Source organism: Podarcis pityusensis, assembly GCF_964106645.2.
Source record: "Podarcis pityusensis genome assembly, chromosome: 4".
NCBI lineage: Eukaryota > Metazoa > Chordata > Lepidosauria > Squamata > Lacertidae > Podarcis > Podarcis pityusensis.
The window spans coordinates 84,233,931-84,261,312 of NC_138027.1; the positions used below are offsets into that span (position 1 = coordinate 84,233,931).

A 27,382-nucleotide genomic window follows, 5' to 3' on the forward strand; every position below is an offset into this window, starting at 1 on the left:
AGCCAAATGATACCTTCCCAGCCGGTGCTCCACAGCTGCTTACTGGGAGAGGTGGACAAGGCAACAGGAAAGTCAGCAGAATGCAGGTGCACCAGCGGAACCAATCAAATGCTCTCACTGGTGTGCCGACTTTTGCCTTCTCTCCCCTCTCTCCCGATAAGCAACAATGACTCCCTTCCCTTGTGGCTCCACCCCAACAGAAGAGCTGCTCCTGCTCTCTTCATAACTTGTTTCCACTGTGCATCCATAGTAAGTAGTTTGACACTGCTGTCTTGATGAATACATCCAGATTTATTCAGAATTTATTTTTTAAAAAATATTTGTGCATTTTAATCCATTCATTTGTTGTCATTTCTAACATCAATGTTTTTCCCCCCTTGTGTAGGATTAACTACCTTTTAGCTGGAGGCTTCTACCCATTGGGCTTTCATGTCGTCAATATAATACTCCATTGTGCTATCTCTGTCTTAATTGTTGATGTCTTCTCAATATTATTGGGTGGGCTGCAGTACACCAGTAAAGGAAGACGGCTAAACTGTGTCCCCAAATCATCCCTGCTCGCGGCTTTGCTGTTTGCTGTACATCCAGTGCACACTGAATGTGTAAGTACTTCACGATTTAAGTATTAAAAGCTCAAAAACCCAGAGTCCATTAACAATATTTAATCTTCCTTATCCTTTCAAATACATGTATTATGCAATCCATAGGTGTGGGGTGGGTGTGAATGTATACATTGTGTACATTTGCATGTGCTTTGTATTGATGCAACCGTGCTTTTTTGTTCTTTTGGGGTTTGTTGGTTTGTTGCACATGACTAATCCTAACTTGCGCTAGGAGAAGCCATTGCTAGGATTTCTGCTAATGCAGTGGAACTCCCCCCCACTACATGTCCCTGAGCACCCTCCCTAGATCTGCTCCAGAGAGCTGGGAGAACCCTCATAACAGCACGTGGGGGAATGAGAGGGGAGATAGTTCAATCTGGCAACTCTCTTATGTTTTGTGGGTCTGGTTTTTAGTTTTGTTCTTTAGATTTATATTTATATATCTCCTGCTCTTACATGGAGTTCCCAATAGTCTCCCATCTCCCCCCATTTAAGCACCTGCTTAGTTTCAGTAGGGACGCGGGTGGCGCTGTGGGTAAAACCTCAGCGCCTACGACTTGCCGATCGTATGGTTGGCGGTTCGAATCCCTGCGGCGGGGTGAGCTCCCGTCATTCGATCCCAGCTCCTGCCCACCTAGCAGTTCAAAGCACCCTTAAGTGCAAGTAGATAAATAGGTACCGCTTTATAGTGGGAAGGTAAATGGCGTTTCCGTGTGCTGCGCTGGTGCAGGCTCGCCAGAGCAGCTTTGTCACGCTGGCCACGTGACCCGGAAGTGTCTTCGGACAGCGCTGGCCCCCGGCCTCTTAAGCGAGATGGGCGCGCAACCCCAGAGTCGGTCACGACTGGCCCGTACGGGCAGGGGTACCTTTACCTTTTTACCTTTTAGTTTCAGTAAGGTTATAGCCACGATTGCCAATGTGATGTCCTCCAGATTTTGCTGGACTACATCTTCCTACATCTATGACCATTGGTCATGTTGGCTGGAATGAAAATGAATTGGAGTCCAACAACATCTCAGTTGCATCACATTGACTCCCCCTGGATTTTCGAATCTGGTGTTCAGACTACTCACTAGATATCTGCTCTTTAATAGTTAACTTTGCTGCTACTTCATAAGTTCATGCACCTCACTTTTCACATTGTAGGTCTTTGCTAAAGGAAAGTGAATTTCTGTTGAGAATTCTTAATTTTGCAGAAGCTGATAGGTTGGGGGTTTTTTTTAACACCTGAGGCATTTAATGGCAGCTATCGTGGTACAATAATATCAGAGTGTAAAAACATGCAAAATCTGGAGATGATGAAAAGCCAGATGTTTTTGAAATAGCAACTGTATTGATTTTCCACATAAATGACATATTTTGACAAATTATTATTAGAATCTGTTTCCAGGGGAGTTGTCTAGTTTCTTTTGTGCTGGTGGATATAAATGGAAGGAATCTTAAGACTTTTCATATATAAAATGGTTGTAGAAACACTTGTTCTTCATAGTGTTTTCACTTCCCAGCGAGTCTTGGGTTTGGTTCAATAGGTAATATATTTGGCTTGGGCTAAGGAGATATCGCTCCAAAATACCCATTCACTAAACAGTGGGTTGAAGCTGTAGAAACCATTTTTGTGAGGTTTTATTTTTCTTGCAAAAGCTGTTGCTTTGGAGGGCACAAAAAATTCCACAAGAACCCCTTCTTTCCAGTATTTTGCACATTCCCCTCCATCCTTGTCCTTGTCTACAGCCACTGTCTCCTGCCCCGCCCCCTTTGTCAAGCCTCTCTTTGTCCCTATGGTGAGTGTTGGGATATGGATCTTGGTGGTCCTCAAAGGTCACTTAGGAGAGAGGAGAAGGCTCAGGTGACCAATGGCAGGGTAGAGAGGAATGCTCAGAGAGGGAATGCCGTACAGCCCAAAGGAGAATCCACTTCTTCTTTGAGCTCTCTTCGTTCTACCTGCTCCCTGGAGATAAAAAGATGATAGCTATCCTGTTATCCAAAGGTGACTGTTGAAAGGAGAGTTTTGTAGACTCTTGTTTAGACTGAGCACAGCCAGCCAGCACAGTTGACTTCTTGGTTCCACCAGCAGTATCTGCAGGGACTAGCATGAAAACATTAGCCTTGAGAAGGGACCTGTGCCATTGATCAATGAAGCCGGTTTTGAACATATTTGAACAAGGATGAGTTGTTTTGACCTCCCTGGTATTTTCCTGCCAGAGTAGGGGGGTTCTGTAAGTGCCGTCTCCTATCTTACATACCCCCATTCAAACTCGCATATCTAGAATTTGCGTGGTATGTAAATGTCTTATCCAAGGGCTCTTTGTACGTGCAGGAACTCTCTATTTTGACTTCCAGCATGGGAAAGGGCTCCCACTTAATGAGAATGGGTTCAACCCAGCTAAAGTTAACTGCTCTTAAAGGCTCATTGATTCCAACAAGAGCTGATGAAGCCTTTGGTTAATTCTCTCATATTGAGATCAAGGGGACTTCAGCATGCTTCACTTGGGCTGTATTGTGGCCACTGTTCACAAATCCCTGGTGGCGTTGATGCAACGGTTTTTAAAAAAGCAATTAGCCTTCCACACTACTTCACTTGAGGGGAAACTTCTATTTTGGTAATTAAATCCCTTTTCTTTTCTTTTTCAAGATCGCTGGGATTGTTGGCAGAGCAGACCTGCTGTGCGCCCTGTTCTTTTTATTGTCTTTCCTTGGCTACTGCAAGGCGTTTAGAGAAAGTAAGTACTTGAACACACACCATCGGTTTCTGAGCAGATCAGTCCGTTAGAGCACCACCAAAACAACGAAAATTGGTACCTAATTAATAATATGGTGCTGAGAGATCAAAGTGCTCCCAGTTTGTGTCACCAGTCCCCCATCTCTCTAATGTTGCATGTAGGAAGTAGTGTATGAATTAAGTGCTTGCACGTATATCTGCCTTTTCTGTAACTGGAAGAATCATTGGAATTGGAGGGGGAAAGGGTATAGTGCACATATATGTGAAATTTATGGACTATACACATGTGTTTTTAATTGCATTTTGTTGCCAGCCTCCTTAGGGACCTCTGTGTGGGTTGAAACACAGGACAGAATTTTAATGAATATTTTTGATGGCCTAAGTGCATGATGGCCAGCATCCTAAAAAGAGCTCTGATAGATGAGAGCAAAGACTAATCTAGTCCAGCAGACTCTTTCCTACAGGGATGAACCAGATGCCTCAGGGGAAGCCTCCTAGCAGGATATTTTTGTTTTCCAACAGCTGATAATCAGAGTCATGTTGCTGCTGATCCTGGAGGAAGTATGCAGCCATAATAATTAATGGTCACTGATACCCTTATACTTCATGAATTGGTCGGCTTATAAGTAAGATACATGTGTGTATAGCTCTATGCAAGTCCTACTTCACATAAAATGCTTCTACATATATGAAGCAGGCCTAAAAGAGATGCGATATATGGTTAGAAGAATTATGAATGAGAAGAAACCTTTCCAGATGATACACAGTTGACTGAAAAACCACATGGAGGCTAGTAATTCATAGACTGGTACCAGGATGGAAAGAGGATTGTGTCAGGATTATGGTCCGTGTTTTTTCTCTGGGGGCACTCAAGGGTACGCAGTACTGGCACCTCCCCCCAAAATGTTAAAAGTGTGGCACTTAATGTAACTTAATTGTGAGTACCAGCCCCCTAATTTTAGAAAAAAACACTGATTGCGTTCCAGGCATCGTGCCTAAAGCCAAAATCATATATAGTCGAAACAAAGTCAGTTTTTCCCAGGATCCCATTCTGTCCCCTTTCCATCCTATTTTTATTTTTTGCCATGCGTGTAAAGCTTAATGTGCACAAGTTAAATGCACATTAAGTTGCAGGCTTACTGTGTCTCCTTTGTTACCTCTGTTTCGCTCACTTCTTCAGATGCACTGTTCAAACAAAATGTTTCAGATCCAGGTACCCCACCACCATATTGAAGAGCAGCCCAATGGCTATAAAATCTTCCTCAGTTTCCTTGCAGTACCTTCCTTGTGCTTATTTCATGCTTTTTTCATCTTAACATTTGTGCCATTAATCAGAACAATGATTTATTATGACTTTGCCAATTTACTCATCAATATTATTATTCTTTTGCTTCATTATACAGTTACATTGTTTTTAAATATTAACTCACTTGGGCTAGCTTCTGCTTTTTAAGGGAAACCTCCTTAATTCTTTAAATATTTATATGCCATCATTTGGATTTGTCTTTGCGCTTGTCTGATCTGTGGTATATATTTTATGTATACCTCTGCTATGCTGTATTTTAATGACCTCTACACTTCTCAACAATACTTAAGCTTCATGTAGGGTTTTCTGGTTGTGTGAGTTTTTACAGTTAGTGGCAGAGAGATAAGAAAATGCTAATGCATCTCATTGTCTAGAGAGAGAAAACTTCTGGATTCACATTGAATTCCAAAGAAAGGACCTCCCACCATTGCTTCTCCCTGTTTTGAAAGAAGGGGGGGTGTACGCTGCTGACAAATCATAGCTCCTCTAAAATCATGGAGGTGGGGGAAACAGTCTAAGGGAGCCAGAAAGAGGGCAGACTGTAGGCCCCCTGTAGATACTATTAGCTCCCTCAGCATTACAAATTCCTTAGAACACTTTGTGTATGTGTGGATCTTGGGGTGGGGAGCAGAAAGAGCTGGATCGGAGCGTGCAACATTTGAGGGTGGTGTTACCTGGCATAGCAGGGGACGTGGGTAGCGCTGTGGTCTAAACCACTGAGCCTCTTGGGCTTGCTGATCGGAAGGTCAGTGGTTCGAGTCAGTGCAATGGGGTGAGCTGCCATTGCTCTGTCCCAGCTTCTGCCAACCTAGCAATTCAAAAACGTACCAGTGCAAGTAGTTAAATAGGAACCGCTATGGCGGGAAGGTAAATGGTGTTTCCGTGCACTCTGGGTTCCGTCACGGTGTTCCATTGTGCCAGAAGCAGTTTAGTCATGACCCGGAAAGCTGTCTGGACAAACGCCAGCTCTCTCAGCCTGAAGTGAGATGTGCACCGCACCCCATAGTCGCCTTTGACTGGACCTAACCGTCCAGGGGTCATTTACGTTTTCCTTTTTTTTTTTAACCTTACCCACTTTTTACGTAGCCCCACTGCTTGCTGCCGTCTTCAGCAGCATGGGACCAGAAAACACCCCAAGGAGGCTCATTTCAATCTATGAATTTAGATGGTGGTTGAGAGGATTTGAGATATGGAATGTTAGGGTGGCACTTGAGACGAGAAAAAGAAAAATGGAGGTTAGGGGGCGAGAAGACCCTGGCTTGCTCAGGCTCCAAACAGCTTATAGGAAAGGTTTAAAAATAATTCTCCCTGTGCTATATGGGGATGTTTAATAAGGAGGGGGGAAAGGAAAAACCTGCTCTGTAAAATTTCCTGGTTGAAGACTAGGAGACAGTCTCAAACCTGAGCTCTCTAACACCATGCAGCCTTTTCCTTTCTACATGCCTCTCCTCAGTGAATACTTGTGAGGTGAGGAGAATCTCAGGCCCATGGATCTCTCCCCAGGCCAAACCTCCCTCCAGCCCTGCTCCAGGCAACTCCCCTGTGTGCTTTAGCTTGCCTGGAATGTGTCATTGAACTGTGATAATGCTTCCTGCCCGAATAAAGGATGGAGATGTTTGTGTGGTCTATATCCAGAATCCTCTTAACTTTTGTATTGCTGGAATGTAACCTACTGTAACAAAGTCCATTGCTCTGCCTTCTTTCTCCCGTGGTTCGCAACTACCACTGGCATGTGGCCCCCAGATGTTTTCCTATAAGGCAATGTGGCCCTCAGTTTCCCCTCCCAGGGATACACTGCAACATTCCATGTCAAGCCCCATTTTTGTTTATGTATGGCCACTGCTTCATCAATTCATATGATTTGTGTCAGATACTGGGTAGTGCTATGGTACAAATCCAGAGCCGTCTCTGCTCTTACACATTAACCTTTGGAATCAAAGCTGCCTATTAATTGCTAGAGGGAGAACCCAGGCTTTAAATGTAAATGTTCAGCCAAGCCTTCGACCCAAATAGACCTCAGTCCCACAATGACTTCATTGGAGCATAAAATGAATGTACAAGTTGCATGGCCTCGCAGTATGAATTTAATCTATTTCTGTAAACTAGATTCTCTTATATAAAATGACAGAAACACTTGTGGGCATTTAGCTTTCTGGAACAGGAATCAAATGCTTTCCGCAAATCTTTGGCACGGATTACACTTGTGGCCATCTGGTGAGGGTGGCAGAGTGCCTTCTCACAATATGGTGCACCAGTTTAAACTCGGTTCAGGTGCCAACCAGGAATGAGTTCCATTCTCTGAAAGGAGATCGTGGTGGGAGAAAGCAGCATTGTTGTAGGGAGTGTGCTTCGTTAAGCTGATTAGCACACTTGGCATGTGTGCAGCCAGAGTAATAGCTGGCACTTGTTCATTGCTTTACATTTTCGGTGCTATTGAGTGAGAATCAAAACTTAAATTGACTATTTGGATCTGTTGGACTTTATATTCTGGGGGGTTTTTTATAAGTTTTTTTTAAAAATAAGTTTGTATAATGCCCATTTTAGGGATGAGAATGAAGATTGTGCATGCAAAAATGCGCATACACACACACAAATGAATATACAAATATATAGAATTTTCAAACCTTGAACATCAGTGTGCTTTTTTAGCATAGATCTGTATTCCCGTTCAGAGCGAAGATTGATGCTGGCCCAAGAATCTTAGAAATGAAATGCATTTACTTTTTGCCCATCGCTTTCTAAAGGTTTAAGATGAGTTGAAAAGATTCCCATAGTGAACTGGTCTAGATGTTGCTTTTGTCATATGTAGTATAGGGATCTGCATGCATTTATTATTATTTATTTTATGATTACATTTATATCTCACTTTTCCTCCAAGAAGGTCAGTGTGGCACATACACACAGCTACCCCCATCTTATCCTCTCAACATCCCTGTGAAGTAGGTTAGGCTGGGACAGCGTGACTGGACCAAGGTCATCCAGTGAGTTTCATGGCTGAATGGGGATTGAAAGTTGGGTTGTCCTAGTCCAGTACTTTGACTCTCATACATGTATTGAGCCTTACCACAAATCTTGTTTGGGAGCATAATAATAATAATAATAATAATAATTTTTATTTATATCCCGCCCTCCCCAGCCAAGGCCGGGCTCAGGGCGGCTAACAAGCAATAATAAAAATAAGTTGAATGAATACAACTTAAAAACAAAATTAAAATACAACATTAAAATATTAAAATGTAGCCTCATCGCAGGAGGAGAAAGGAAAAGAAAAAAGAAAGAGGGGGAGGGAATCAAATTGGCCCCAAGCCAAAGGCCAGGCGGAACAACTCTGTCTTACAGGCCCTGCAGAAAGAAATCAGATCCTGCAGGGCCGTGGTCTCATGAGGCAGAGCGTTGCACCAGGTCAGAGCCAGTGTTGTAAAGGCTCTGGCTCTGGCTGACGCTAATCTAAATTCCTTAGGGCCCGGGACCACTAGGGTGTTGCTATTTATGGACCTTGAGGCTCTCCGTGGGCCATACAGGGAGAGGCGGTCCTGTAGGTATGAGGGTCCTAGGCCGTGAAGGGCTTTAAAGGTCAAAACCAGCACCTATAATGTAAGCACTATTTTCCTTATTCAGGAAAACATACAGGTACGCAAACATACAGGTAAACCGGACAACTAGCAGATTGTGGGGAGTATGTGTTCAGACTGCGTGAATGGTGCAGGGGGAAGGTTTAAATCCCATCATCCAATGCAGTGATCCTCATCCCGTTCAGAACTCGAAGACTGCTTTGAAAATAAATGAAAAAAGAAAGGAGGCCCACTCATTGATCTCCATTATTTTGTCTCGTTTGACCCTGACTGTTGAATTATAAGTAACGTTAATTAATTAATTATTAATGTTCCTTTCCGACGAACCAAGAGACATTTATTTTGCACTTTAGGTGGGTATCCATATTGGAGCACAGAATGCAAAGTGAGAACAGGTCCTCTGTTTGTGACTTTGAAATCAGTAGCATTACGGAGTTGGCAAATGGAAGGGTTTTCTGAAGTCACTGTTGTGGGGGGAAGGGTGTGCGAAATAACATTTTGTGGAAAGGCTTCAGAAAATTCCCATTTGGTATTGGGAAAGCAGCCAATTTTAATCACAGTATTTTTGTTCAGAGGGATATTTTTGACTTGCTTGGTAGATCTATGTGCAAATTATTGCTTTTTAAAAAGCTTGGTGCTGTACTCTTAATCTGTAGCAGAAGCCTAAAATTTGCTAACAGAATTTATTGTATATTAATGTCAGGCAGTAACTTGCTAATGGAATGAACATGTGTGTCTACATTCTATCTGTCTTACTGAAAAATTTCAACCATGAAAAGCAGACCACATTTTCTCTTATCTTAAACATTTTTAAAGTAATTAACAAAGAGCATATCCTTGAATGACAGAACTTATTCCAAAACAGCTTTCCACCTAGGGCCAATGTCAATGCTTCTATATGTTGTCAGTTTCTTTTCTTTATGCCCTGTTTTTAAACTGATAGGTAAAGAAGGAGCCCAATTTTCTACTGCCTGGGTCTTACTTAGCGTCCTCCTAGGAGCTCTAGCCATGCTGTGTAAAGAACAAGGAATCACAATACTGGTAAGTCTTCTCTTAACAGTTAAACATTGACGTTTCTTATCAGCCAAAAGCAGCTCACTGTTAAATAAACTCTCTTCATATGGCAAAATATGTGTCCCTTATGGTTTGTGCATCGCTTAGGCTGTCTTACAGAAAACGTGGTAAATTCAGCAACGATAATCGTTACAATCTTTCCTCTTTTCCTGTTTTTGTTTTCTGATTTCTATTGCAAATGCTTTCAGATTTAGTGTTCGCCAAGTCTGAAGGTGTGCTGAGTGCTGATTTCACTACATGAGTTATTGTTGGTGTTACTGAAGAATGTACACCAATGGTTCCATGAATAATCTCCCAAGTCTGTCTGCATTATACTTGGTTAAGACTTGCAAGAGTGTCTTATTGCCTCGTTGTTCCCATTTCTTTCTATGAGATTGATAATTTAGGACTCTTGGTGTGAGACCCAACTCTGCACCACATGCAAGGAAGGCATAGTGTGGAAGACTTTTCATAGCAATGCTATACAAGCATTCATGTAATGACAGTAGGAAGTTATTGGTTACATGGAAGTCACTCAAGCTTTAGTCCAGTTCCATCAACTCCTAAAGAATGGTGTGGATGAACATATAATAATAATTAATAATTTATTATTTATACCCCCCCCCCATCTGGCTGGATTTCCCTAGCCACTCTGGGCGGCTCCCAACAGAACATTAAAAACACGATGAAACATCAAACATTAAAAACTTCCTTAAACAGGGCTGCCTTCAGATGTCTTCTAAAAGTCAGATAGTTGCTTATTTCCTTGACATCTGATGGGAGGGCGTTCCACAGGGCGGGTGCCACTACCGAGAAGGCCCTCATGAATGAGTTGCAGTGAACTGTAGGCTGAGGCACTGCTCCCTCCTCCTTTTCAGACAAAATAAGGAGAGATAAATCTTCCCCTTTCATTGTAGAATAAACCACAGTTTCACTTGGGGGCCACATTAAAAATTTGGGGACACTGGCTTATTTTAACCAAAGTTAGTTTAAACAAACCGAGATGTCAAAACTCTGGATTAACTTCCTGGTTTGTTTCTCAGGTGTTTTTGTATATTAACATTGATCTGAGCTTTGTTCCAAAGTGTTTTCCCTGCTTCTCTTGCACGTGGAGGAGAAGCACACTGGGCTTGTCACAGTTCATTCAGGATGACCTATGGTAAACCGCTTAGAGGTTTTCAGAAATTAAGCAGCTGTTTTTATTTATTTATTTCAAAAAATGTATATATTTATTTCATAAAATGTATATACGGATTTTTAAAACAAAAAAACTTTCATGTCAGTTATAGAAATTCTGTTTAAACAAATAAATAGTTAAATGAAGTGGATTAGGCCAGTCTTCTCCAATCTGGTGCTCTCCACACATTTTGGACTACAACTTCCGTCAACCCCAGCCAGCATGTAGTCCAAAACAGGCTGGGAAAGGCTTGTTTTAAGTAATTGAACTGAGGCTTAAGAGACCTACACAGATCCAGAGTAATTATTGAACTGCATGGTGTAACTCTTGTTGGTATCCATCTGTCTCAAGAGACGGTGGATTGTGCCTCTGGCGGTGAAGGGAAACTGCTGCATTAGGAAGTGACCTTCGCAGGGCACAATCCTGGGCAGTATGTATGGAGGTCCTGGGCTGTCCAGATGACGTCCCTCCTTTCGAGCTCACTGATACAGCCCAAAGGAAAGCAGAGCAATACATTTGGCACCAGTTTGGCTGCAGGAGTTGCCAGAAGGAGGCATATAAGGCACCATCCAACCATCTTAGGGATTCCACTCTGGATATGTATAGTGTTTAATCCTTAGCTTTTCCCTTCTTGACGATATCCTGCAAGGCAGTGGAGATAGTGTAAATACATACCAAAATTTAAACGAGACAAATCTCTCCTTTCTCTTTCTTAACCTTCTTTCACCTTCTCCCTGTTTTGTTTTCATCCCTGTCTTCTTAGGGTTTGAACGCTCTTTTTGATGCTGTGATGATTAACAAGCTCAATATTTTGGAAGTTCTTTTGAAGATACTGCGCAAGGACAAGTCGCTGGAGGTGATTCCATTTATATATTTAAAAGAGCTGCCGCTTTAACTTCATACAGTTAGCATTTAAGTGTTAGCGTCAATACATCTACAGCAGCATGAAAGAGCAAGCTGTTCTTTGATCTAGTAAGTGAGATTATTTGGAGGTCAAACACTATGACAGAACATTGCCTTCAAAATGTGAGTGTTCATGATTTCAGCCCCAATAAGCCTCAATATTGCAGATCCTTTAACATGACTTACTGCAACTGTTCTGTGGAGCACTGCTCTGAATATCAGAGGGAATGCTACTAAAACTAGTTAATCATGTGGATCAGATTAACTCTTCTTAGAATAACAAAATTACATCCTTTAAAATCTCATTTTCCAATAGGGCAGACCTAGCAACTCTTGTCTTCCGATCACAATTCTGTTTTTTGTTTTGGATTTTTTTTTTAACAATGAATATACATTGTGCTTTGTGCCACCTTAAGATGAATAAGTGATATGTAGATTTGTGTCCCTGTTTTGTGTGTGGGGTTTTTAAAAAAATATAATGCAAATATATATATTTTAAAAATCGCCTTCCTGAACTTTTAAAGTCTCCTGGCTTGCTCACTTCCTTCCTGTAACAGTAGCGTACAGAATTTCCTCAGTCCTCACCCTATGTAGTTTAGGCCTTACGGCAGGCATAGGCAAACTTGACCCTCCAGATGTTTTGGGACTACAACTCCCATCATCCCTAGCTAACAGGACCAGTGGTCAGGGATGATGGGAGTTGTAGTCCCAAAACATCTGGAGGGCCGAGTTTGCCTATGCCTGCCTTATGGGAACCTTTGTTCCAGGCTTACTTTCAGGGGTCCAAACTTGAATAAAATATTGGCCGGGGGGGGGGTTAAGGTAAGCCCTGCCCCGCATAAGAAACAGTGCATGCACACCATTTGAATGGCAATGCCCCTCAAATATTTTATTGGGGAAGCTGAGTTGGCTCCTATGGTCTCCTTTGTTTAGCTTCATATCTTTACTGTCTTCTGTTCTTGTAAGTCCATACTTTTCATTCCATTTTATCCTGCTTTTGACTGGCCCCAAGTTGACCGACCAACACTTGCTTCTCTCTTCCTAAACCTCTTCCAGGCTACAACATGCATCTCTTTAAGTCCCTTAGATTTTTCTTCCTGATGCCCATTCTTGTTAGCATCTCTCCTGCCTTCTCTCCTTTTTTTCTCCCTCCTTTTTTTTTGGGGGGGGGGGCTCAATTTTTTAGCCAAATGACTATTCAAATTTCCAAACCTCAGCCTCCTAATGTAGCTCTTTCTCTCTAATGGCTTCTGTGAGAGCTTTCCCCAGCCAAAAGGGACTCCAAGGATCATCTAGTCCAACCCCCTGCAATGTAGCTCATTAAGCTAAATGTTTTTTTTTAATTAAAAAAAACTTTGCTGAAAATTAAAGCGTTCATTTGACATTTTACCGCAGAATTTGAAACTCTAGTGTTAGCAGTCTCCTTTGATTGTTTTTGGTGTTTAGCAATTGTCAACTGCTGTGAGCTGCTGCCAAATCTCATATTACATTGCGTATCCACTGTACAAAATAAAACAGGGTGTCGGTTATTTATTTGTTAGTCGAATGCTTTAAAGTGTTGCATGTCATCTGTCAAATACAGTGAAATGCTAAATACAGTTACATGTGGTTTTTGAGTAAGAAATGCTATGTCATCGTGGCTGTTCCATACTTTAAATAAGTATTGCCACCATGATAAATTCTAAATTTTATAAATTCAGGGTGGTTAAAGCAGTGAGAGTACTCTTGTGCCTGATGTAACAAATAAAATATATACAGATTCTTTTTAGAAACTTGCTGTTTCGCATGCCTGATCAAAAGCTTTGATAATACTATGCATCTTCTTTCCCTTTGCAACCAACTCCAAACGTGCCTACTTGGAAGCAAACCCCATTGATTTCAGTGGGGCATATTTCCAAGTCAGTATGCTGAAGATTGGTGCCTATGTTTTATTGTAAATCTTTATGGTGTAGATGAACCAGAGCAAACAGCAAGTTTATTTATTAGACTTTCATGTTCTTGCAGTTCCCTGTTGTGTCTGTAATACTGCAAGGTAGGATACTAATAATATGAGGATATGCTGAAGAATTTCATATCTGTACCCTATACTAGTAACTGGCAGTGTTGCTATAACGACAGTTGCCTCACAAACTTTTATGTCGCTATCATGTGGCTCACAGTTGTTGAACTTAATTTGGGCCAGGATTCAAATGGGACCACCATTGATTCTCATATGCAGGCTTCTTCCTGCAGTTTTCCAAACATGAATAAAAATAAATATGAAGCTGAGGAGAGGCTTTGAGACCTATCTATTTTCTTCAGAAATCCTGGATTACTTGGGCACAGAATGTTGTTTTTCTTCTTGGTTCATCTATTTCCACTGCTGGCATAAACTGTCTGTCTTCTCACGATCCTGGATAGGCGCATCAAAGTCTTAAATCTTAGTCCACTGGGTAAGGGTGGCAGAATGGCAACAGGGGAAAGCTGGCTTCTGAGATTGCCCACATTGGTTTTACCCTTCTTTCGCAGCAAGTGGGACTCAAGATTTACTTTATCTTTAAAAGCCAGGATACTTACTAAAACCCTTTGAGCCAGATGGGATGGGGTCATGAATTGGATGGAGGTACCTCTTCACCCAGCCCTCTAGCCTCTGCATGCCAAGTGACACCAGTGCCGTTTCTGGTGGCACAAAAGTTACCATGTTCTGTGGGAATGTTCTGGGGTGCAGGAGAGGATATATTGACTAATTATATCCTTATCCAACTTGTGCTAACAAGTTCCCAAAATATCAGCAGAGTTTATAAACATTCCCCTTTAAGTTCGCAACGGTAACGTGTGCACAGGTTCGCTAGAACCTCTATAATAATTACTCTGGTAATTTCCCCTTTTGTTCCCTCTTAAAATACAAGACACGACACAGTCTTTATAAAAGAGTTTACTCATGTTCTGTTCACAATATGATCCCAGAAGGCAGACAGCTTAAAAAGGTTACATACATTCAGAATCTATCTTGTAGCAAGATAGTCCTTATCTCCTCTCTTGGCTGGGAGCCAAGAGAGCACCCTTAGATGTTTCCTCATCGAAAGAAAATGGCAGAGAGAGAGAGATGGCTGCCTGCCCTGTGCTTTTGTCATTACCTGCACAGGTGAGGCCACACCCACCTCTGGTCACATGCGGAGGAAGTCCATCCCCAGGAAGTTTACCTGCTTGCTGGACAGACATCCCTCCCCATGTTCTAACATGTACACTCTAGGAATGTTGTCATTGACTGCTCCTGTGTTTACATCCCACATGTTCTACTCACTGAATGTGCCAGTAGGCAGAAATGTAACTGGTGGGATCCCCGTTAGCAGCAGCCTCATAAAAGAGAATAGAGGGGCGGTGGCGGAATTGGGCTTGATTATTACACCAGCTCCAGGCTACTGCATCAATTTGCCTCCTCCTGCTTCTACCCCATTAAGCGCCACCAGGCAGCACCTAAGTCCATGTACTGTATATCCCACCTTTCTTCCAAGGAGCTGCGTGTGGTTTTCTCCACACACCCCAAAACCACTTTATGAGGTAAGTTAGACTAAGAGACTGGCCTGAGGTGGTGACCCAGTGAGCTTCAGGGCAGCATAGGTCTTTGAACTTGTGTCCAACACTCTTAACCACTGCACCACACTGACTGCTGTGGATTTTCTGCACTTCTGTGGAAAATGGAATATAAATGCAGCGCAGGGCTGCTTGTACAATTCGCTCCATGCTTGGCAGAGTCTTTGTTGGCAGCGTTGTATTGTCTGTACTCTGTCTCGCCTGTATGGGGATATGATGTCTTTAATAGTGGGATGGCTTCACTCACCATTAAATCACTGTAGTACAATACAGCAACCAAACTTTTTTCTACCATGTGTCTGTTACAAGCGCAGGAGCCCTTATTATTACTATCATCATTATCATTAATTGGGTCAGTAGATGGCAAAGTTAGAGAAGCATTAGTACTACCTCCCCTCTCCCCCACTACACATTCTCTGTTACACCCATCTGTCTGAATTTGCAGTTTTTAAAAGGGAAAAGTTGTGATGACCTGAGCTTTTCCTTTTCTTCTGCTCTTCCTCTCTAGAGCCTAGTGGTGTTTAGAAAAGGACTTCTGTTCAGGATGACTCTTCTGTTATCTGGAGGAGCCACCATGCTGTATGTGCGCTGGAGGATTATGGGCACAGGACCACCGGCGTTTACTGAAGTGGATAACCCAGCTTCATTTGCAGACAGTATATTTGTGAGGGTAAGTGGCAAAGGCATTGCTTTTCAGTGAGCTAACAAATTAAGGACTAAAAAATAAAGCAGAGGAGCCATGTGTCATTTCCAGAACAACTGCTTTGTACGTAGCAAGTTCTCCCATTCAGTTCCTGGCAACTCCCAAGGGTAGGCTTGCAAAAAGGCTTTTGTGGACTGCTGCCAGTCAGAGTAGACAGTATTGGACTAGATGAACCAGCAGTCTGATTTGTCATCAGGCAGCTTTGTGTGTTCTTACATAGCTTATAAGAGTTGAACCATCAAAGTGGTAAAAGCGTCATTCCTTGAGGGTGCTGAATGAATGATGCTTTTAGAATGTGAATGTTTAAAATCGGGTGTGTCCAATGTCCACATTTCTTATGGGCAACTTCTGACAGCTACACACCAGTTGTGGACAGGGCTGGGGGCAGAAAGGGGTGGAGGAACGAACATGACTCTTGAGCTTTGTACAGTGGGTTACATTCCAGCCATGCAAAATGCAGAGGTTTACACACACACACACACACACACGTCCATCTCCCTTCCAAGCTCATGAGGCATTACCCCAGTTCAAGGTGCTCTCATTCCAGCAAGGCAAAAGCACCCAAGGAGGGTGTCACCCTCTCTCCAGGGTCAGAGGCAGATTTTGGGTAGTGCAAGTAGTGTGGTCACACTGGGCACACAGCCAAGGAGTGGCCTTCTCAAAGCCCAGTGAGTGCTAACCTGGCTTTGGGAAGGAGGTGTGAGGTCTCTGACAGGGTCCTAGATAGTGATGTGCGGTGAAATTTTTCATAGGGGAAAAGTTAGGACCAGAGGACTAGCTTGTGAAGGTGATTGTGTGTGGTATGTTGCGACGTTGTGCGTGTGAGCATCGTTCCTTCCTGCCTAAGCCAGGCAGAAGCTTCCTGGGGCCAGAGGTGCCAGGGGAACATTTAAGGGACTAGCCTAGTCCCCTGAAGCCACTGGCTGCACGCCACTGGTCCTAGAATCCTCCAGCCTCCTTCCCAAGCCAGACAAGTGTTTACTGGGCTTCGAAAAGAAGGTAGGAGGGCTGTGGGACCCTGTCAGAGCCTCGTGCCTCTTGCCCAAAGCCCAGCTTAAGCCGGCACCACAAGGGGGGCATATTACCAAGGTCTCCCCACTCCTTTTTCTTTTAAAAAAAATTAATGCTCACCTATGGATCAGGGGATTTTTTTTGTTTTGGAAATGTCTAATGGCTCTGCTGGATCTACCACACTCTGGTTAGATTAATGATACGGAACTGTCTTGATCTGAGTAGCCGTAGTTTTTCAGTCACATATGTTCTCTATGCTTTGACCTCTGGAGCTGCGTAAGGCAGAGCCCACTGTTAGGTGCAGAAGCCAAAGAACTTTGAGCAAAAGCCAGAAGTGGGATATTGCCAGTGGCACACACTGGATTGTAACCATACAAGCCTTCCTAGAAAAGAAGATTCTTTTGGGCAGCCAAATTTGTAGAGTGGAGAACAGGGGACAGCAGAACATGCAATTACACTGAGATAACGTTAATTAACTTACATTTGATTAGGCTAGAGTCTTGGAGCCAATAGGTGTTTTATCTGATAAACAGTTTTGTTAAAGAGGAGGCTTAAATAAAAACTAGACGATCTGAAAAAGTAGTAGTGATTTTACCCCCTTCCCCCCTTCCTAACAGCCTCTTAAAGTTCAGTATGAAGTAAATGTTTGTTTTTCCTTTGACTGACAGGCTATAAACTATAATTACTACTATTCGTTGAATGCATGGTTGCTGCTGTGTCCCTGGTGGCTGTGTTTTGATTGGTCAATGGGCTGCGTGCCCCTTATTAAATCAGTCAGTGACTGGAGAATAATTGCACTAGCAGTTCTTTGGTTCTGCCTAATTGCTCTGATGTGCCAAGCCTTGTGCTCTGAAGACAGCCAGAAGAGAAGGTAAACGACATTATTGAATTTTAAATTTCTAATTGGGTTTTCTTATTTCCAACACTCTTCATCTTCCTCCTCTTCCTTTTTTTTAAAAAATAACAACAAATCAGTGGAATCAATATACCTTGGCAAACCCAGTTCAAATAAATATTTATAGCTCCAACTTGCATTCTCTTCCCAATTTGGCTCCATCATTTTTTTACACTGACTATGGGGAGGCAAACTTGTAAAAGGGAGGTACGGATGGCTGCTTTATGTTCTTTCTGAAATGGCATTTTCAGATCCTTAACTCTGTAGGGGGTAAAAAGTAATTTGTGGTCAGAATAAAGTGTAATTGAAGTATGTTGTTTTCCTTCGCCTCTTTCCACAATGTTTCTTTTGTTAATAATAATAATAATAAAAGCCTTAAGAAAAAAACTTTTAGAAAAAAAATGGTTCTGGTTGTTGATTAAAAAAATAAAATGCTGTCCCAGAGTGATTACTCTTCATCAGTAAACAGTCAGAGAGAAAATAATATGGGGTGGGCTAGGGGAACCCCTGTCGTTTTACAGAAATGAAAGTTGCTTTAAGAGGATGAAACAATATTTTTTGAGAAGATATTACAGGTGTTGTTCTGGTGTTCTTGAACCAAACATTTAATCCTTTTAATTGGCAAAACTGCACCTTGTTCAAATTGGCCTTTTATTCCTTCACAAGGATTCTTGCTAATCTTGATCCAGCTTTTCCCTTTAAAAATAAATAAAAACAAATGACCTAATAGTGCTTTTGAGTCTTAATAGCAGTTCATGTGCATTATTTCCATACTTTTACAATAGTCCTGCAAGGTAGTATTCATTCCTGCGAAATAGTGGCTTGCCTAAGGTGTGAGCTTTGAACCAGCAGTGTCACAGCTTGCGCTCTTAACCCCTGGGCCGGCTGCCATCTTTTTGGTTTGCGTACAACACATAGATGTGATTACATTTTGCATTTTTGCTTCAGGAATTTTTCACTTAAGATACTTTGGATCCCCTGCCCCCATTTTCCTTGGCAGATCCTTAAAAGTTTCTTTTTGTTTGTATGCTAATATTTGGATGATAAGCTATCAAAATATTTTCTTCCATACATGTGTTCCTGGATGATATCCAGAACGCACAAACACAACCGTATCCTGGAATCACAGAAAGGAGACCTGACATAAACAGGGATTTTTGCAGTTAATCATTTGTGCTTGTGTATAGTGGGGGGAAAGCAAAGCAAATACACATGATCTGTGGTAAACCATAAAGTAGGAAGAACTCTTGGGCCCAGTGATACCAGTGGTAAAAAAGTAATTATATTATAGAGACATTTTGCTAAAAACTAGACCCTGATGCCACAAGGAAATACTTTGTGTCTGTTAGTGTTTCTCATTATACATACTAAATATCAGGAGAATCTAAAAAACAGCTGTAACTTGTTGCCCTTATGACAGAAGTGGGGATTAAATCTACAGGCATGGGGGCTTCTCTAGAGTGCATTAAACCTACCAAATCGCAGGCGGGTAGTTCCAGGGGGTCTTGTGCAAGAAAACTTTTTAAAATGTGACATTTTAAACAAAGAAAAGGTCAATAACACTTTCATTTTTTCCCCCAGAAATGGACTAAAACCAGCAAATCCATATTGGCTTCATAATTTTGAGGAGGGAGTGGGGGGTTGCCTCTCTTGATTACCTTAAAATAACTTTTATTAGCAGCTTCATAGCAGCTGGCTTAACTTTCTTGTGCTTGTGTCCTCCTATAGATAGACATTACAAGGTGCAAGTGTTCAGAATAGTGCCTGTGGAGCGCTGAAGCACTCGAGAGGATTCCCACCCCTCGCCCAAGCAAAACAGTGGTCCTAAAAAAAAAAAGATAAATGAAGCATCTTACTTAAAAAAATAAAAATCTTCAGCTGCTCTGCTTCCAACAACAACAAAATCACCCGAGCACTTTAGTGCTTCACAGATAGCATTCTGAACATCTTGCTTTTTTGCAAAGCCCATGGACCTAGGGAAACATATGGGTATGGAGGGAAACATAGAAATATAGTTTACACAAAGTATAGTACAAAAACTATAGAGCAGAAGAGCAACATGAGGTCTTGTGGGGAGAGTGACTGGGTGCTTTGGTGACCCTGTGGTCCAGCTCAGGGAGTGGTGAAATCACCCCAGTTCACCTCATTATTGAGCCCCAGCAAAGAGCTGCTATACACCCCTACTAAATACTCCCCTTCCCATTTAGGTAACCCCTTCAAAACAAGGGCTTCCCATACATATTTAGAATGTCTAGATTGAGTACATTATGTTAAACTTTGGATCACCAAACTATTACATGGCATGGCAAGCACACGGACATCATTAACACAACTGATTGCTTGGAGTCTTTTCCAACATGACCTTTAATGATACGAGATCTTCCACTGAGTAGTTCCTTCCCACCCTGCTTAGTAGCATCAGAAATCTCCAGGTTTCCCCACAGAGGAGCCCATGCAGCAGTTCCTTCATGCAACAGCATTACCATTCCTGGGAAGATATTGGTATAGAAAAGAGCCATGGCATGAATTTTTCCCATATGATACCGTATTTCTGATGTCACTGAATGGAATTTGGCATGGATTCTAAAGATTCCATGCTAAAAAGACAGAATTCAATTAGATTCTTTGAAACCCCAGCTTTTTACATGCAGATACTAAGTTGTAGCATAAAAATATCATAAGAAGTCATGATTGCGTTGTTCATCCTGTAACTTACTTTCTGCCTTCCAGAATCCTGACATTGGGTTTGGGGTTTCTCATCATCCCTTTCCTTCCTGCAAGTAATCTGTTCTTTCGAGTTGGATTTGTTGTTGCAGAAAGAGTAACCTACCTCCCGAGTATTGGCTATTGCATGCTGATTACATACGGATTCAGTCTATTGAGCAGACAAGCTAAAAAAAAGGTACTAACAAAAGGATCCATATAACTGACAAAAGGTACACACACACACACACACACACACACACACACACAGAGCTTTAAATGTGGTTCCTAACATGTGTTTCTTCTCTCCAAGAAATTTCTTGTTGCTGCTCTGCTGGGCCTCTTGTTGGTAAATGTGTGGCGTTGCGTTATCCGCAGTAACCAGTGGAGATCTGAAGAACAACTTTTTAGGAGTGCTTTGTCTGTGTGTCCACTGAATGCAAAAGTAAGTTTTGGAGTAATATGCATTAGCCATATGCATTGCACTCTGTAAAGGCAAATCCCTATTTTGAAGTAAAAATTTGAACAAATGTAAAGGAAATTAAAAATCTGAAAGTGTTTTCATTTAAGTCATTCCCCACACCACCAAGTAAGTTCAAAAACTATTTTTTGTTCCTCTGTCATTTGGATCTAAAATGTAGCTACATCCCTGTGGTACATTTCTGTGTGCCTTTCCCATCCTTTAGAGCATTGGTCTTCAACTGGTGTGTCGGGAGCTACTACCAGGTTGCAGCCTGATGCAAGGTAGGTTGCAACCGCAACACTACCGCCATGCAAACGTAAGAAAGAAAGAAAGAAAGAAAGAAAGAAAGAAAGAAAGAAAGATAAACAGGTCCCCAAACAATCTTTAGTTAAAGGTGGGTCCTGGGTCCGAAAAGGCTGGTGAATACTAATTCAGATCAGGGGCGGAGGAAGGGGGTGCAGTCGGTGTGGGCCATCCCAGGTGTCACCACTGAGGGAGGTGACAAAATGCTGGGCGGAATTCACTGCGGGGCCTGCAGTATGTCCAAGCCACACAGGCAGGCTGCCTCCCCCCCACTAGCTGTAGGGTGGCTGAGTGGGAGGAGGCAGGCAGATTCAGGAGCCTCGCGGTGTGCCCTGCCCTCGCCCCACCCCTATGGGCGCGCTACCCCAGGTGCCTGAGCGGCTTCCTCCGCCGCTGATTCAGATCCCTGATTCAGTGTTGAGTGCCAGGTTACCTGGTCTTAATTTAAGTGGTCATATGCTGGTTTGCAGCCCAGGTTTCCAAGCTGGGCTTAAAGGAATGGCAATTGAAGAAATCACACTGCTTTGCTTAACTCCCAAGCAAAACTATCAGTCCCAGTAAAGATGCAACCTTAAAAGTTATCCCGCACAGAGGATTTCTTTTACTGTGGCGTTTAATGGCAGGAATGAGCATAAGAGGATCACAGACAATTCAAGATCTGTATTGTTCTTTGCATGCATAATGCTGCTCTGGAAATCAGGTCAATCCCTGCTTTTATGCATTATTAAAAGCAGTTGTGGGATATAAAATAGTAAGCAACAGTGTATCACATCTGCCTAGCATCAAAGTTGTATTGGTTCATGAATGAGCTTGGCAATCCATATCCTTTTCTCAGTCCGAATCTGTTTCTCAGGGCTTAGCTTATGCAGAAAAGTTAAAACACCTGAACTAGAAATTTTCTAGCCTATGCTTTATTCTAAAAGGTGGTGGTGATGATTCATTGAATTTATGTCCCACATTTCCTACTGAAAGTTAGCAAAAGGCAGTTTACTGTGTTTGGTGAGCCAAAAAAAGTACACAAAATCTGAAGTTTAAGACCCAAAGCAAACAAAATGTTCAGTATCACCAGTATTTGCAGCCAATTTTGAAAAACCTGTAGGGCACTTACAAAGAATTGGGATTGCATGCTACAGATTTCCATCTCTCTTATAAACTGATTTCCCTAGGGTTCCTTAGGGAGACACAACGGAGGAACTATAATAGTTCAATATATTGCTGTTGTGTATAGCATTTGTTTTCCAAGAGCGGTAATCTTTGTGGATCTAGGGAACACATTGCCCCTGATTGGTTTGGGAGTGGGCAGGAGCTGTCTAGCCCACTTATTCAGGAGGAATAAGGGCATGCAGACAGGAGCACTGTATTGGCTCTGTCACTGCCCATGCAGACAGAACAGCACTGCTGCAGCTCCACCCCATGGTTGAACCATTCCTTTTTGTCACACAACAAAATGCAGCTATACCTCTCCCGCACTCTGTGGTACACAGTGTTTTACACATCCTTATTGTAGAATGCTTGTAAAAGATGTAACTAGACCTCTGGCTTCTGTTTCCTCAATTGTGAATATGGCAGTTTCCTTTTTGTTTTAATTCTGAAAACATAAGGTCTATTTGGAGTTGGATATACTGTATGGTGGCGTGCATGTTTGTGGAATGATGTCCCTGGGAGGTTCAGCAGGCGCCTTCATTATACACCTTTAGGCGCCAAGCAAAAACATTTTTCTTCAACCAGGCCTTTGGCTTGTTGTATCTGATACCCTTTCAAACATGTTGTGAGAGGAGATCAGCAGTTTATTTATTTATTGAATTTATTATTGGTTTGTTTTTGTTCTTTTATTATGCATTTTGGGGTTTTTTAATTTTATATTTTTATGTTGTGAACTGCTCTGAGATAAACAGATGGAGGGCTGTATACAAATAAAATAAAAGTATACCCTTCTTTCACATTGTGTTTCAAGGTGCTCTTGGCAGGGAAAAGTGATTCATTAGTTGCCATCGTGTAACCAATGGCTTTGTTACACTTGTTTGGCAGTGGGAATGGTATTTGCTGGTGAGTAAAAATAGATTATGGTGTTGGAGGAGACTCTTGAGTGTCCCACGGACTGCAAGAAGATCAAACATGTCCATTCTTAAGGAAATCAGCCCTGAGTGCTCACTGGAAGGACAGATCCTGAAGCTGAGGTTCCAGTACTTTGGCCCCCTCATGAGAAGAGAAGACTCCCTGGAAAAGACCCTGATGTTGGGAAAGATGGAGGGCACAAGGAGAAGGGGACGACAGAGGACGAGATGGTTGGACAGTGTTCTCAAAGCTACAAACATGAGCCTGACCAAACTGCGGGAGGCAGTGGAAGACAGGAGTGCCTGGCGTGCTCTGGTCCATGGGGTCACAAAGAGTCGGACACAACTAAACAACAACAACAAAAATAGATTGATCTGGCCTTAGCTGGTATACAAACATGTTGGGATGCCTAGACTACTTGGCTCGGAATGCTGCTGCCACAACCAACAAAAGTATACTCCTTCCCTCTTCTGTGGCTAATGTCAGCATGCTAAGCGAAGGCATAGGCACCAACACTGGTTAATACCATTAACCTATGATGCTGAAGTAGGCATAGGCCCAGTACAAGGAGAGGCAGGTTTCTACGTCATTTTGGGCCTGCTGTGGACTCAATTGCATGCCCCCCCCCAATCTAAAAGAGTTCTTCCAGAAACCTGCAGGGCTGAAATTTGCAGAGTCAGCAGAAGATCAAGTAGTTCAAATATGTTCTTTGCTGACCTACAACTTTCTGTAAATATTTGTGTTGGAAATTTAAAAAACACATTCAACCAAAACATAGCAGAACCAATAGGCATGAATTTTCAGTTGGATAAATGTTTTTGAAGACTTGCATTTTCACTGGGATGTTTGTTCTCTGATTATTATTTTCTTCTCTCTAATTCTTGTGTCATATTCTCTTCAGCTACATTTTTTATTTTTCCTGGCAGCTGTTGATGCTATTTGAACATACCATGACTGTGTTAAAAGCCTAATGGAGTCCCTGCTATATATCCTACCTCATACTATCACTGTGTAAGGAAAGAGATAACATTGTAGGCCCACACAAACAATGTTGAGCCTGGCCCTGAACTTCAGAGGCTTGACTCAGCATCAGCTTTGGGAAAAGGGGTCAAAGCACAAATGTAGTTTTTATTTCAAGCCATCCCCTTCTTGAAGCTTGACACATCACTGTAAATTATGCATATTATTCAAAGAAGGTTGCACTTACCTTGACCTGTGGTATATATATTTATAAACAAAAGAAAGATGCTTTGTTAAACCATAAATCTATTTTCAAAATTGCAGTTGCAGAGATAAATGCTGCATTATTAGTATCTAAGAGTAATAAATGTATGGAACAATTAATACATTTCTGGCCTTTACTTTCAGGTTCATTATAACGTTGGCAAAAACCTGGCTGATAAAGGCAACCAAACAGCTGCAATCAACTATTACAGGGAAGCTGTCAGGTATGTGCCAGTTTACTGTTTAAAAGAGGAACAGGGAAGTGTCCCACAATGAATGCAAACAAACTGTGAAAAAGGCTCTATGAACTGAAAGTGGAGACACTATATGCACTTTTCCTTTTTTTCATTTGTTTGTTACACAAGAAAATCTTTAATAAAAACTGAATTAAAAGAGGAACAGGGAAAAAATATTCACAATATAGCATTTATTGGCACTGTTTAAAATAAATTAATTTTATTTGAATTATTCAAAAGAGAATTTAATCCATGGGGGGCGGGGAATGAATGTAGCTTAGAACACTATGGTTAGGAAAATGTACACAGTGTGAGTAAAAATGTTGGCGATGTAACACAAGAAACAATTGTGAAGTGGTCCCATCCCAATCCAGATTTGGGTAGTTGCTGAAAAAGTAGAAAATACGATAGGTTATTAAATTTCAATCCAATATTTTTGTTGTTAGGAGATACATACTACAGTGTGTGCACACAGATACACTCATATATCATATATCTCGTATCCTAAATACACAGATTAAGGGGTGCAATCCGATCATAGTGGCAAGTATGACTACTGTGTATTGGAAGTCATGTGAAATTCCAGAATTAGCAAGCCAAAAGAAAATTAGGTAGTACAAACCTAACAAAATTAAGTATGGGCACATGAATGAAGGCAATAAAAGGGATGACATGTGTTTGTAGAAAAATGAATAAAGGAGACATGTATTCCTGTTGTTGTTGTTGTTGTTTTTAAATTTAAAGCAAGATAATGATGCCTGGGTAATAGCACTATCCTCTGCATGTGCTCAACATGTTCTGCAGGCAAGCACCACTGATAGCAAAGCCATCCTAGCAATGAAGCTACAATATAGTTGTTTCTTTCTGCATCACGTTCTAGAAAGGGCACCATTTCCTGTCTCTCCTTTTAAATAAATCACTGTAGTCTAGATAAGATTGGTGATGGTGATTTAATATATGATTAAGGGGTAAATTTCCTATTTTTGGTCAGGTTGAGATTCAAATAATAGGTGGAGTCTCATGAGTTGGTGGCTATATACAGTGAGGGGGGAAAGTATTTGATCGCCTGCTAAATTTGCCCGTTTGCCCTCTGACGAAGAAATGACCAGTCCATAATTTTAATGGTAGGTTTATTGTAGCTGTGAGAGACAGAATAACAACAGGAAAAGCCCCAGAAACCCAGAAGAAAAAAGTCAGAGATTGATGTGCATTATAATGAGTGAAATAAGTATTTGATCCCCTATCAACCAGCCAGATGTCAAGCTACCTGGTATCTTCACTGTATGTAACAAGCTGAGATTAGAAGCACCTGCTGTAAGGGAGAGGTCTTACCTGTAATCCCAGCTCGTTACAGTACCTGTACAAAAGACACCTGTCGACAGAAGCAATCAATCCAGCAGATTTCATTTACTGTAGTGTAAATGAAAAAAAATGAGTCAAGCTGCTTTTTTCCAATGAGTAATTATTTCCCCCCTTTTACATACCCAGATTGAATCCTAAATATGTGCACGCTATGAACAACCTGGGAAATATCTTGAAAGAAAGGAATGAACTCCATGAAGCTGAAGAGCTGCTGTCATTAGCTGTACAAATACAGTACGTTTTTAAATACACAATTCCAGTTGTTGTTGCAGAGCATATAAAAGGAGTGCTGTGTCCTGTCCTATATACTAAATGTATCCAACAATTCTGCCTAGGCCTGATTTTGCAGCGGCATGGATGAATCTGGGAATAGTGCAGAATAGCTTAAGAAGGTATGGAGAAGCAGAGCAAAGCTACTGGACTGCAATTAGACACCGAAAAAAATACCCAGATTGTTACTATAATTTAGGACGTTTGGTAAGTGTACTGCATTACATGTGTGCTAATCACAGCAAGAGACTAAGATGAAATGTCGCCTCGGTGGCGAACTTAAGCATACTTCCTAGATGTTAACAGTGTGGTTAAACAGCAGTACTTTGGCATGTTTCATGCAGCTTCCTAATAATATTCAGAATGCAGTAGGTGAAGGGCACATCCTCAGCCCTGCACTCCAGCCCATAGCAGACCATCTGCTTTGCATGCAAAAGGTCCCAGGTTCAATCCCCAAGTTGGGGTGGGAGAGACTCCTGCTTGCAACCCAGAAAGCCTCTGCCGATCAGTGTGTGCAATACTGAGCAAGATGGACCAACTCCGTATAAGGCAGTTTCCTATGTTCCTGTGTGTTGTTCCTACAGTATCAGTGGGCGAGAACTTTCACTGCAGATTGCCTTTCGTGGCTTTGACCATTATAAATTGTTTTCAAGAGCTTGTCCCCAAAATATAGCACTACTCACTATTTTTTTTTAATATATACATGGTTGTTGTTTTTTGCATAAAGTAATATAAGCAGGAATGGGACAAGAACAGGGGAGGAACTTGAGCATTGATCTAATTTATTCAGGACTACCGTTACTGTATTTGCTGTCATATTGTCGTCCGTGTTTCAGTATGCTGACCTCAATCGCCACATAGATGCATTGAATGCATGGAGAAATGCCACTGTTCTGAAACCACAACACAGTTTGGCTTGGAACAACATGATTATATTGCTTGATAATACAGGTACAGTATAAGAATTACCCAGCATTGTTTAAATAAGTGATGCATTTATTCAGTTTTTGCCCTGCTTACGGTTTTGTGGAATAAAAACTAGTGTACTATTCAGCACCCTTTCCTCTCTTTTCTTACGTTCCTAGGTAACTTAGCACAAGCTGAAGCTGTTGGAAGAGAGGCTTTGGAGTTAATACCCAATGATCATTCTCTTATGTTTTCACTGGCAAATGTATTGGGGAAATCACAGAAATATAAGGTAGTAAAATATTTCCAATCATAACTTTTGAATGAAATAATTATCTTAATTGTT

General features: G+C 41.7%; 1 protein-coding gene across 5 annotated transcripts in view; it reads left to right on the plus strand.

Moving 5' to 3' along the window:
• Positions 1-27,382, plus strand: part of TMTC4 (transmembrane O-mannosyltransferase targeting cadherins 4) — a 54,230-nt gene that overhangs the window by 20,976 nt on the left and 5,872 nt on the right. For 4 of the 5 annotated variants that reach the window (XM_081003030.1, XM_081003031.1, XM_081003032.1 and 1 more), the window contains 13 exons: positions 386-602; positions 3,235-3,322; positions 9,143-9,240; positions 11,193-11,285; positions 15,414-15,575; positions 17,288-17,490; positions 20,245-20,416; positions 20,531-20,662; positions 24,407-24,486; positions 25,987-26,094; positions 26,196-26,337; positions 26,967-27,081; positions 27,216-27,328. In XM_081003030.1, the coding sequence (XP_080859156.1) occupies positions 386-602; positions 3,235-3,322; positions 9,143-9,240; positions 11,193-11,285; positions 15,414-15,575; positions 17,288-17,490; positions 20,245-20,416; positions 20,531-20,662; positions 24,407-24,486; positions 25,987-26,094; positions 26,196-26,337; positions 26,967-27,081; positions 27,216-27,328 (1,723 nt within the window). The remainder of the gene's footprint in view (positions 1-385; positions 603-3,234; positions 3,323-9,142; positions 9,241-11,192; positions 11,286-15,413; positions 15,576-17,287; positions 17,491-20,244; positions 20,417-20,530; positions 20,663-24,406; positions 24,487-25,986; positions 26,095-26,195; positions 26,338-26,966; positions 27,082-27,215; positions 27,329-27,382) is intronic. The other variant, XM_081003034.1, reaches the window with a different exon arrangement.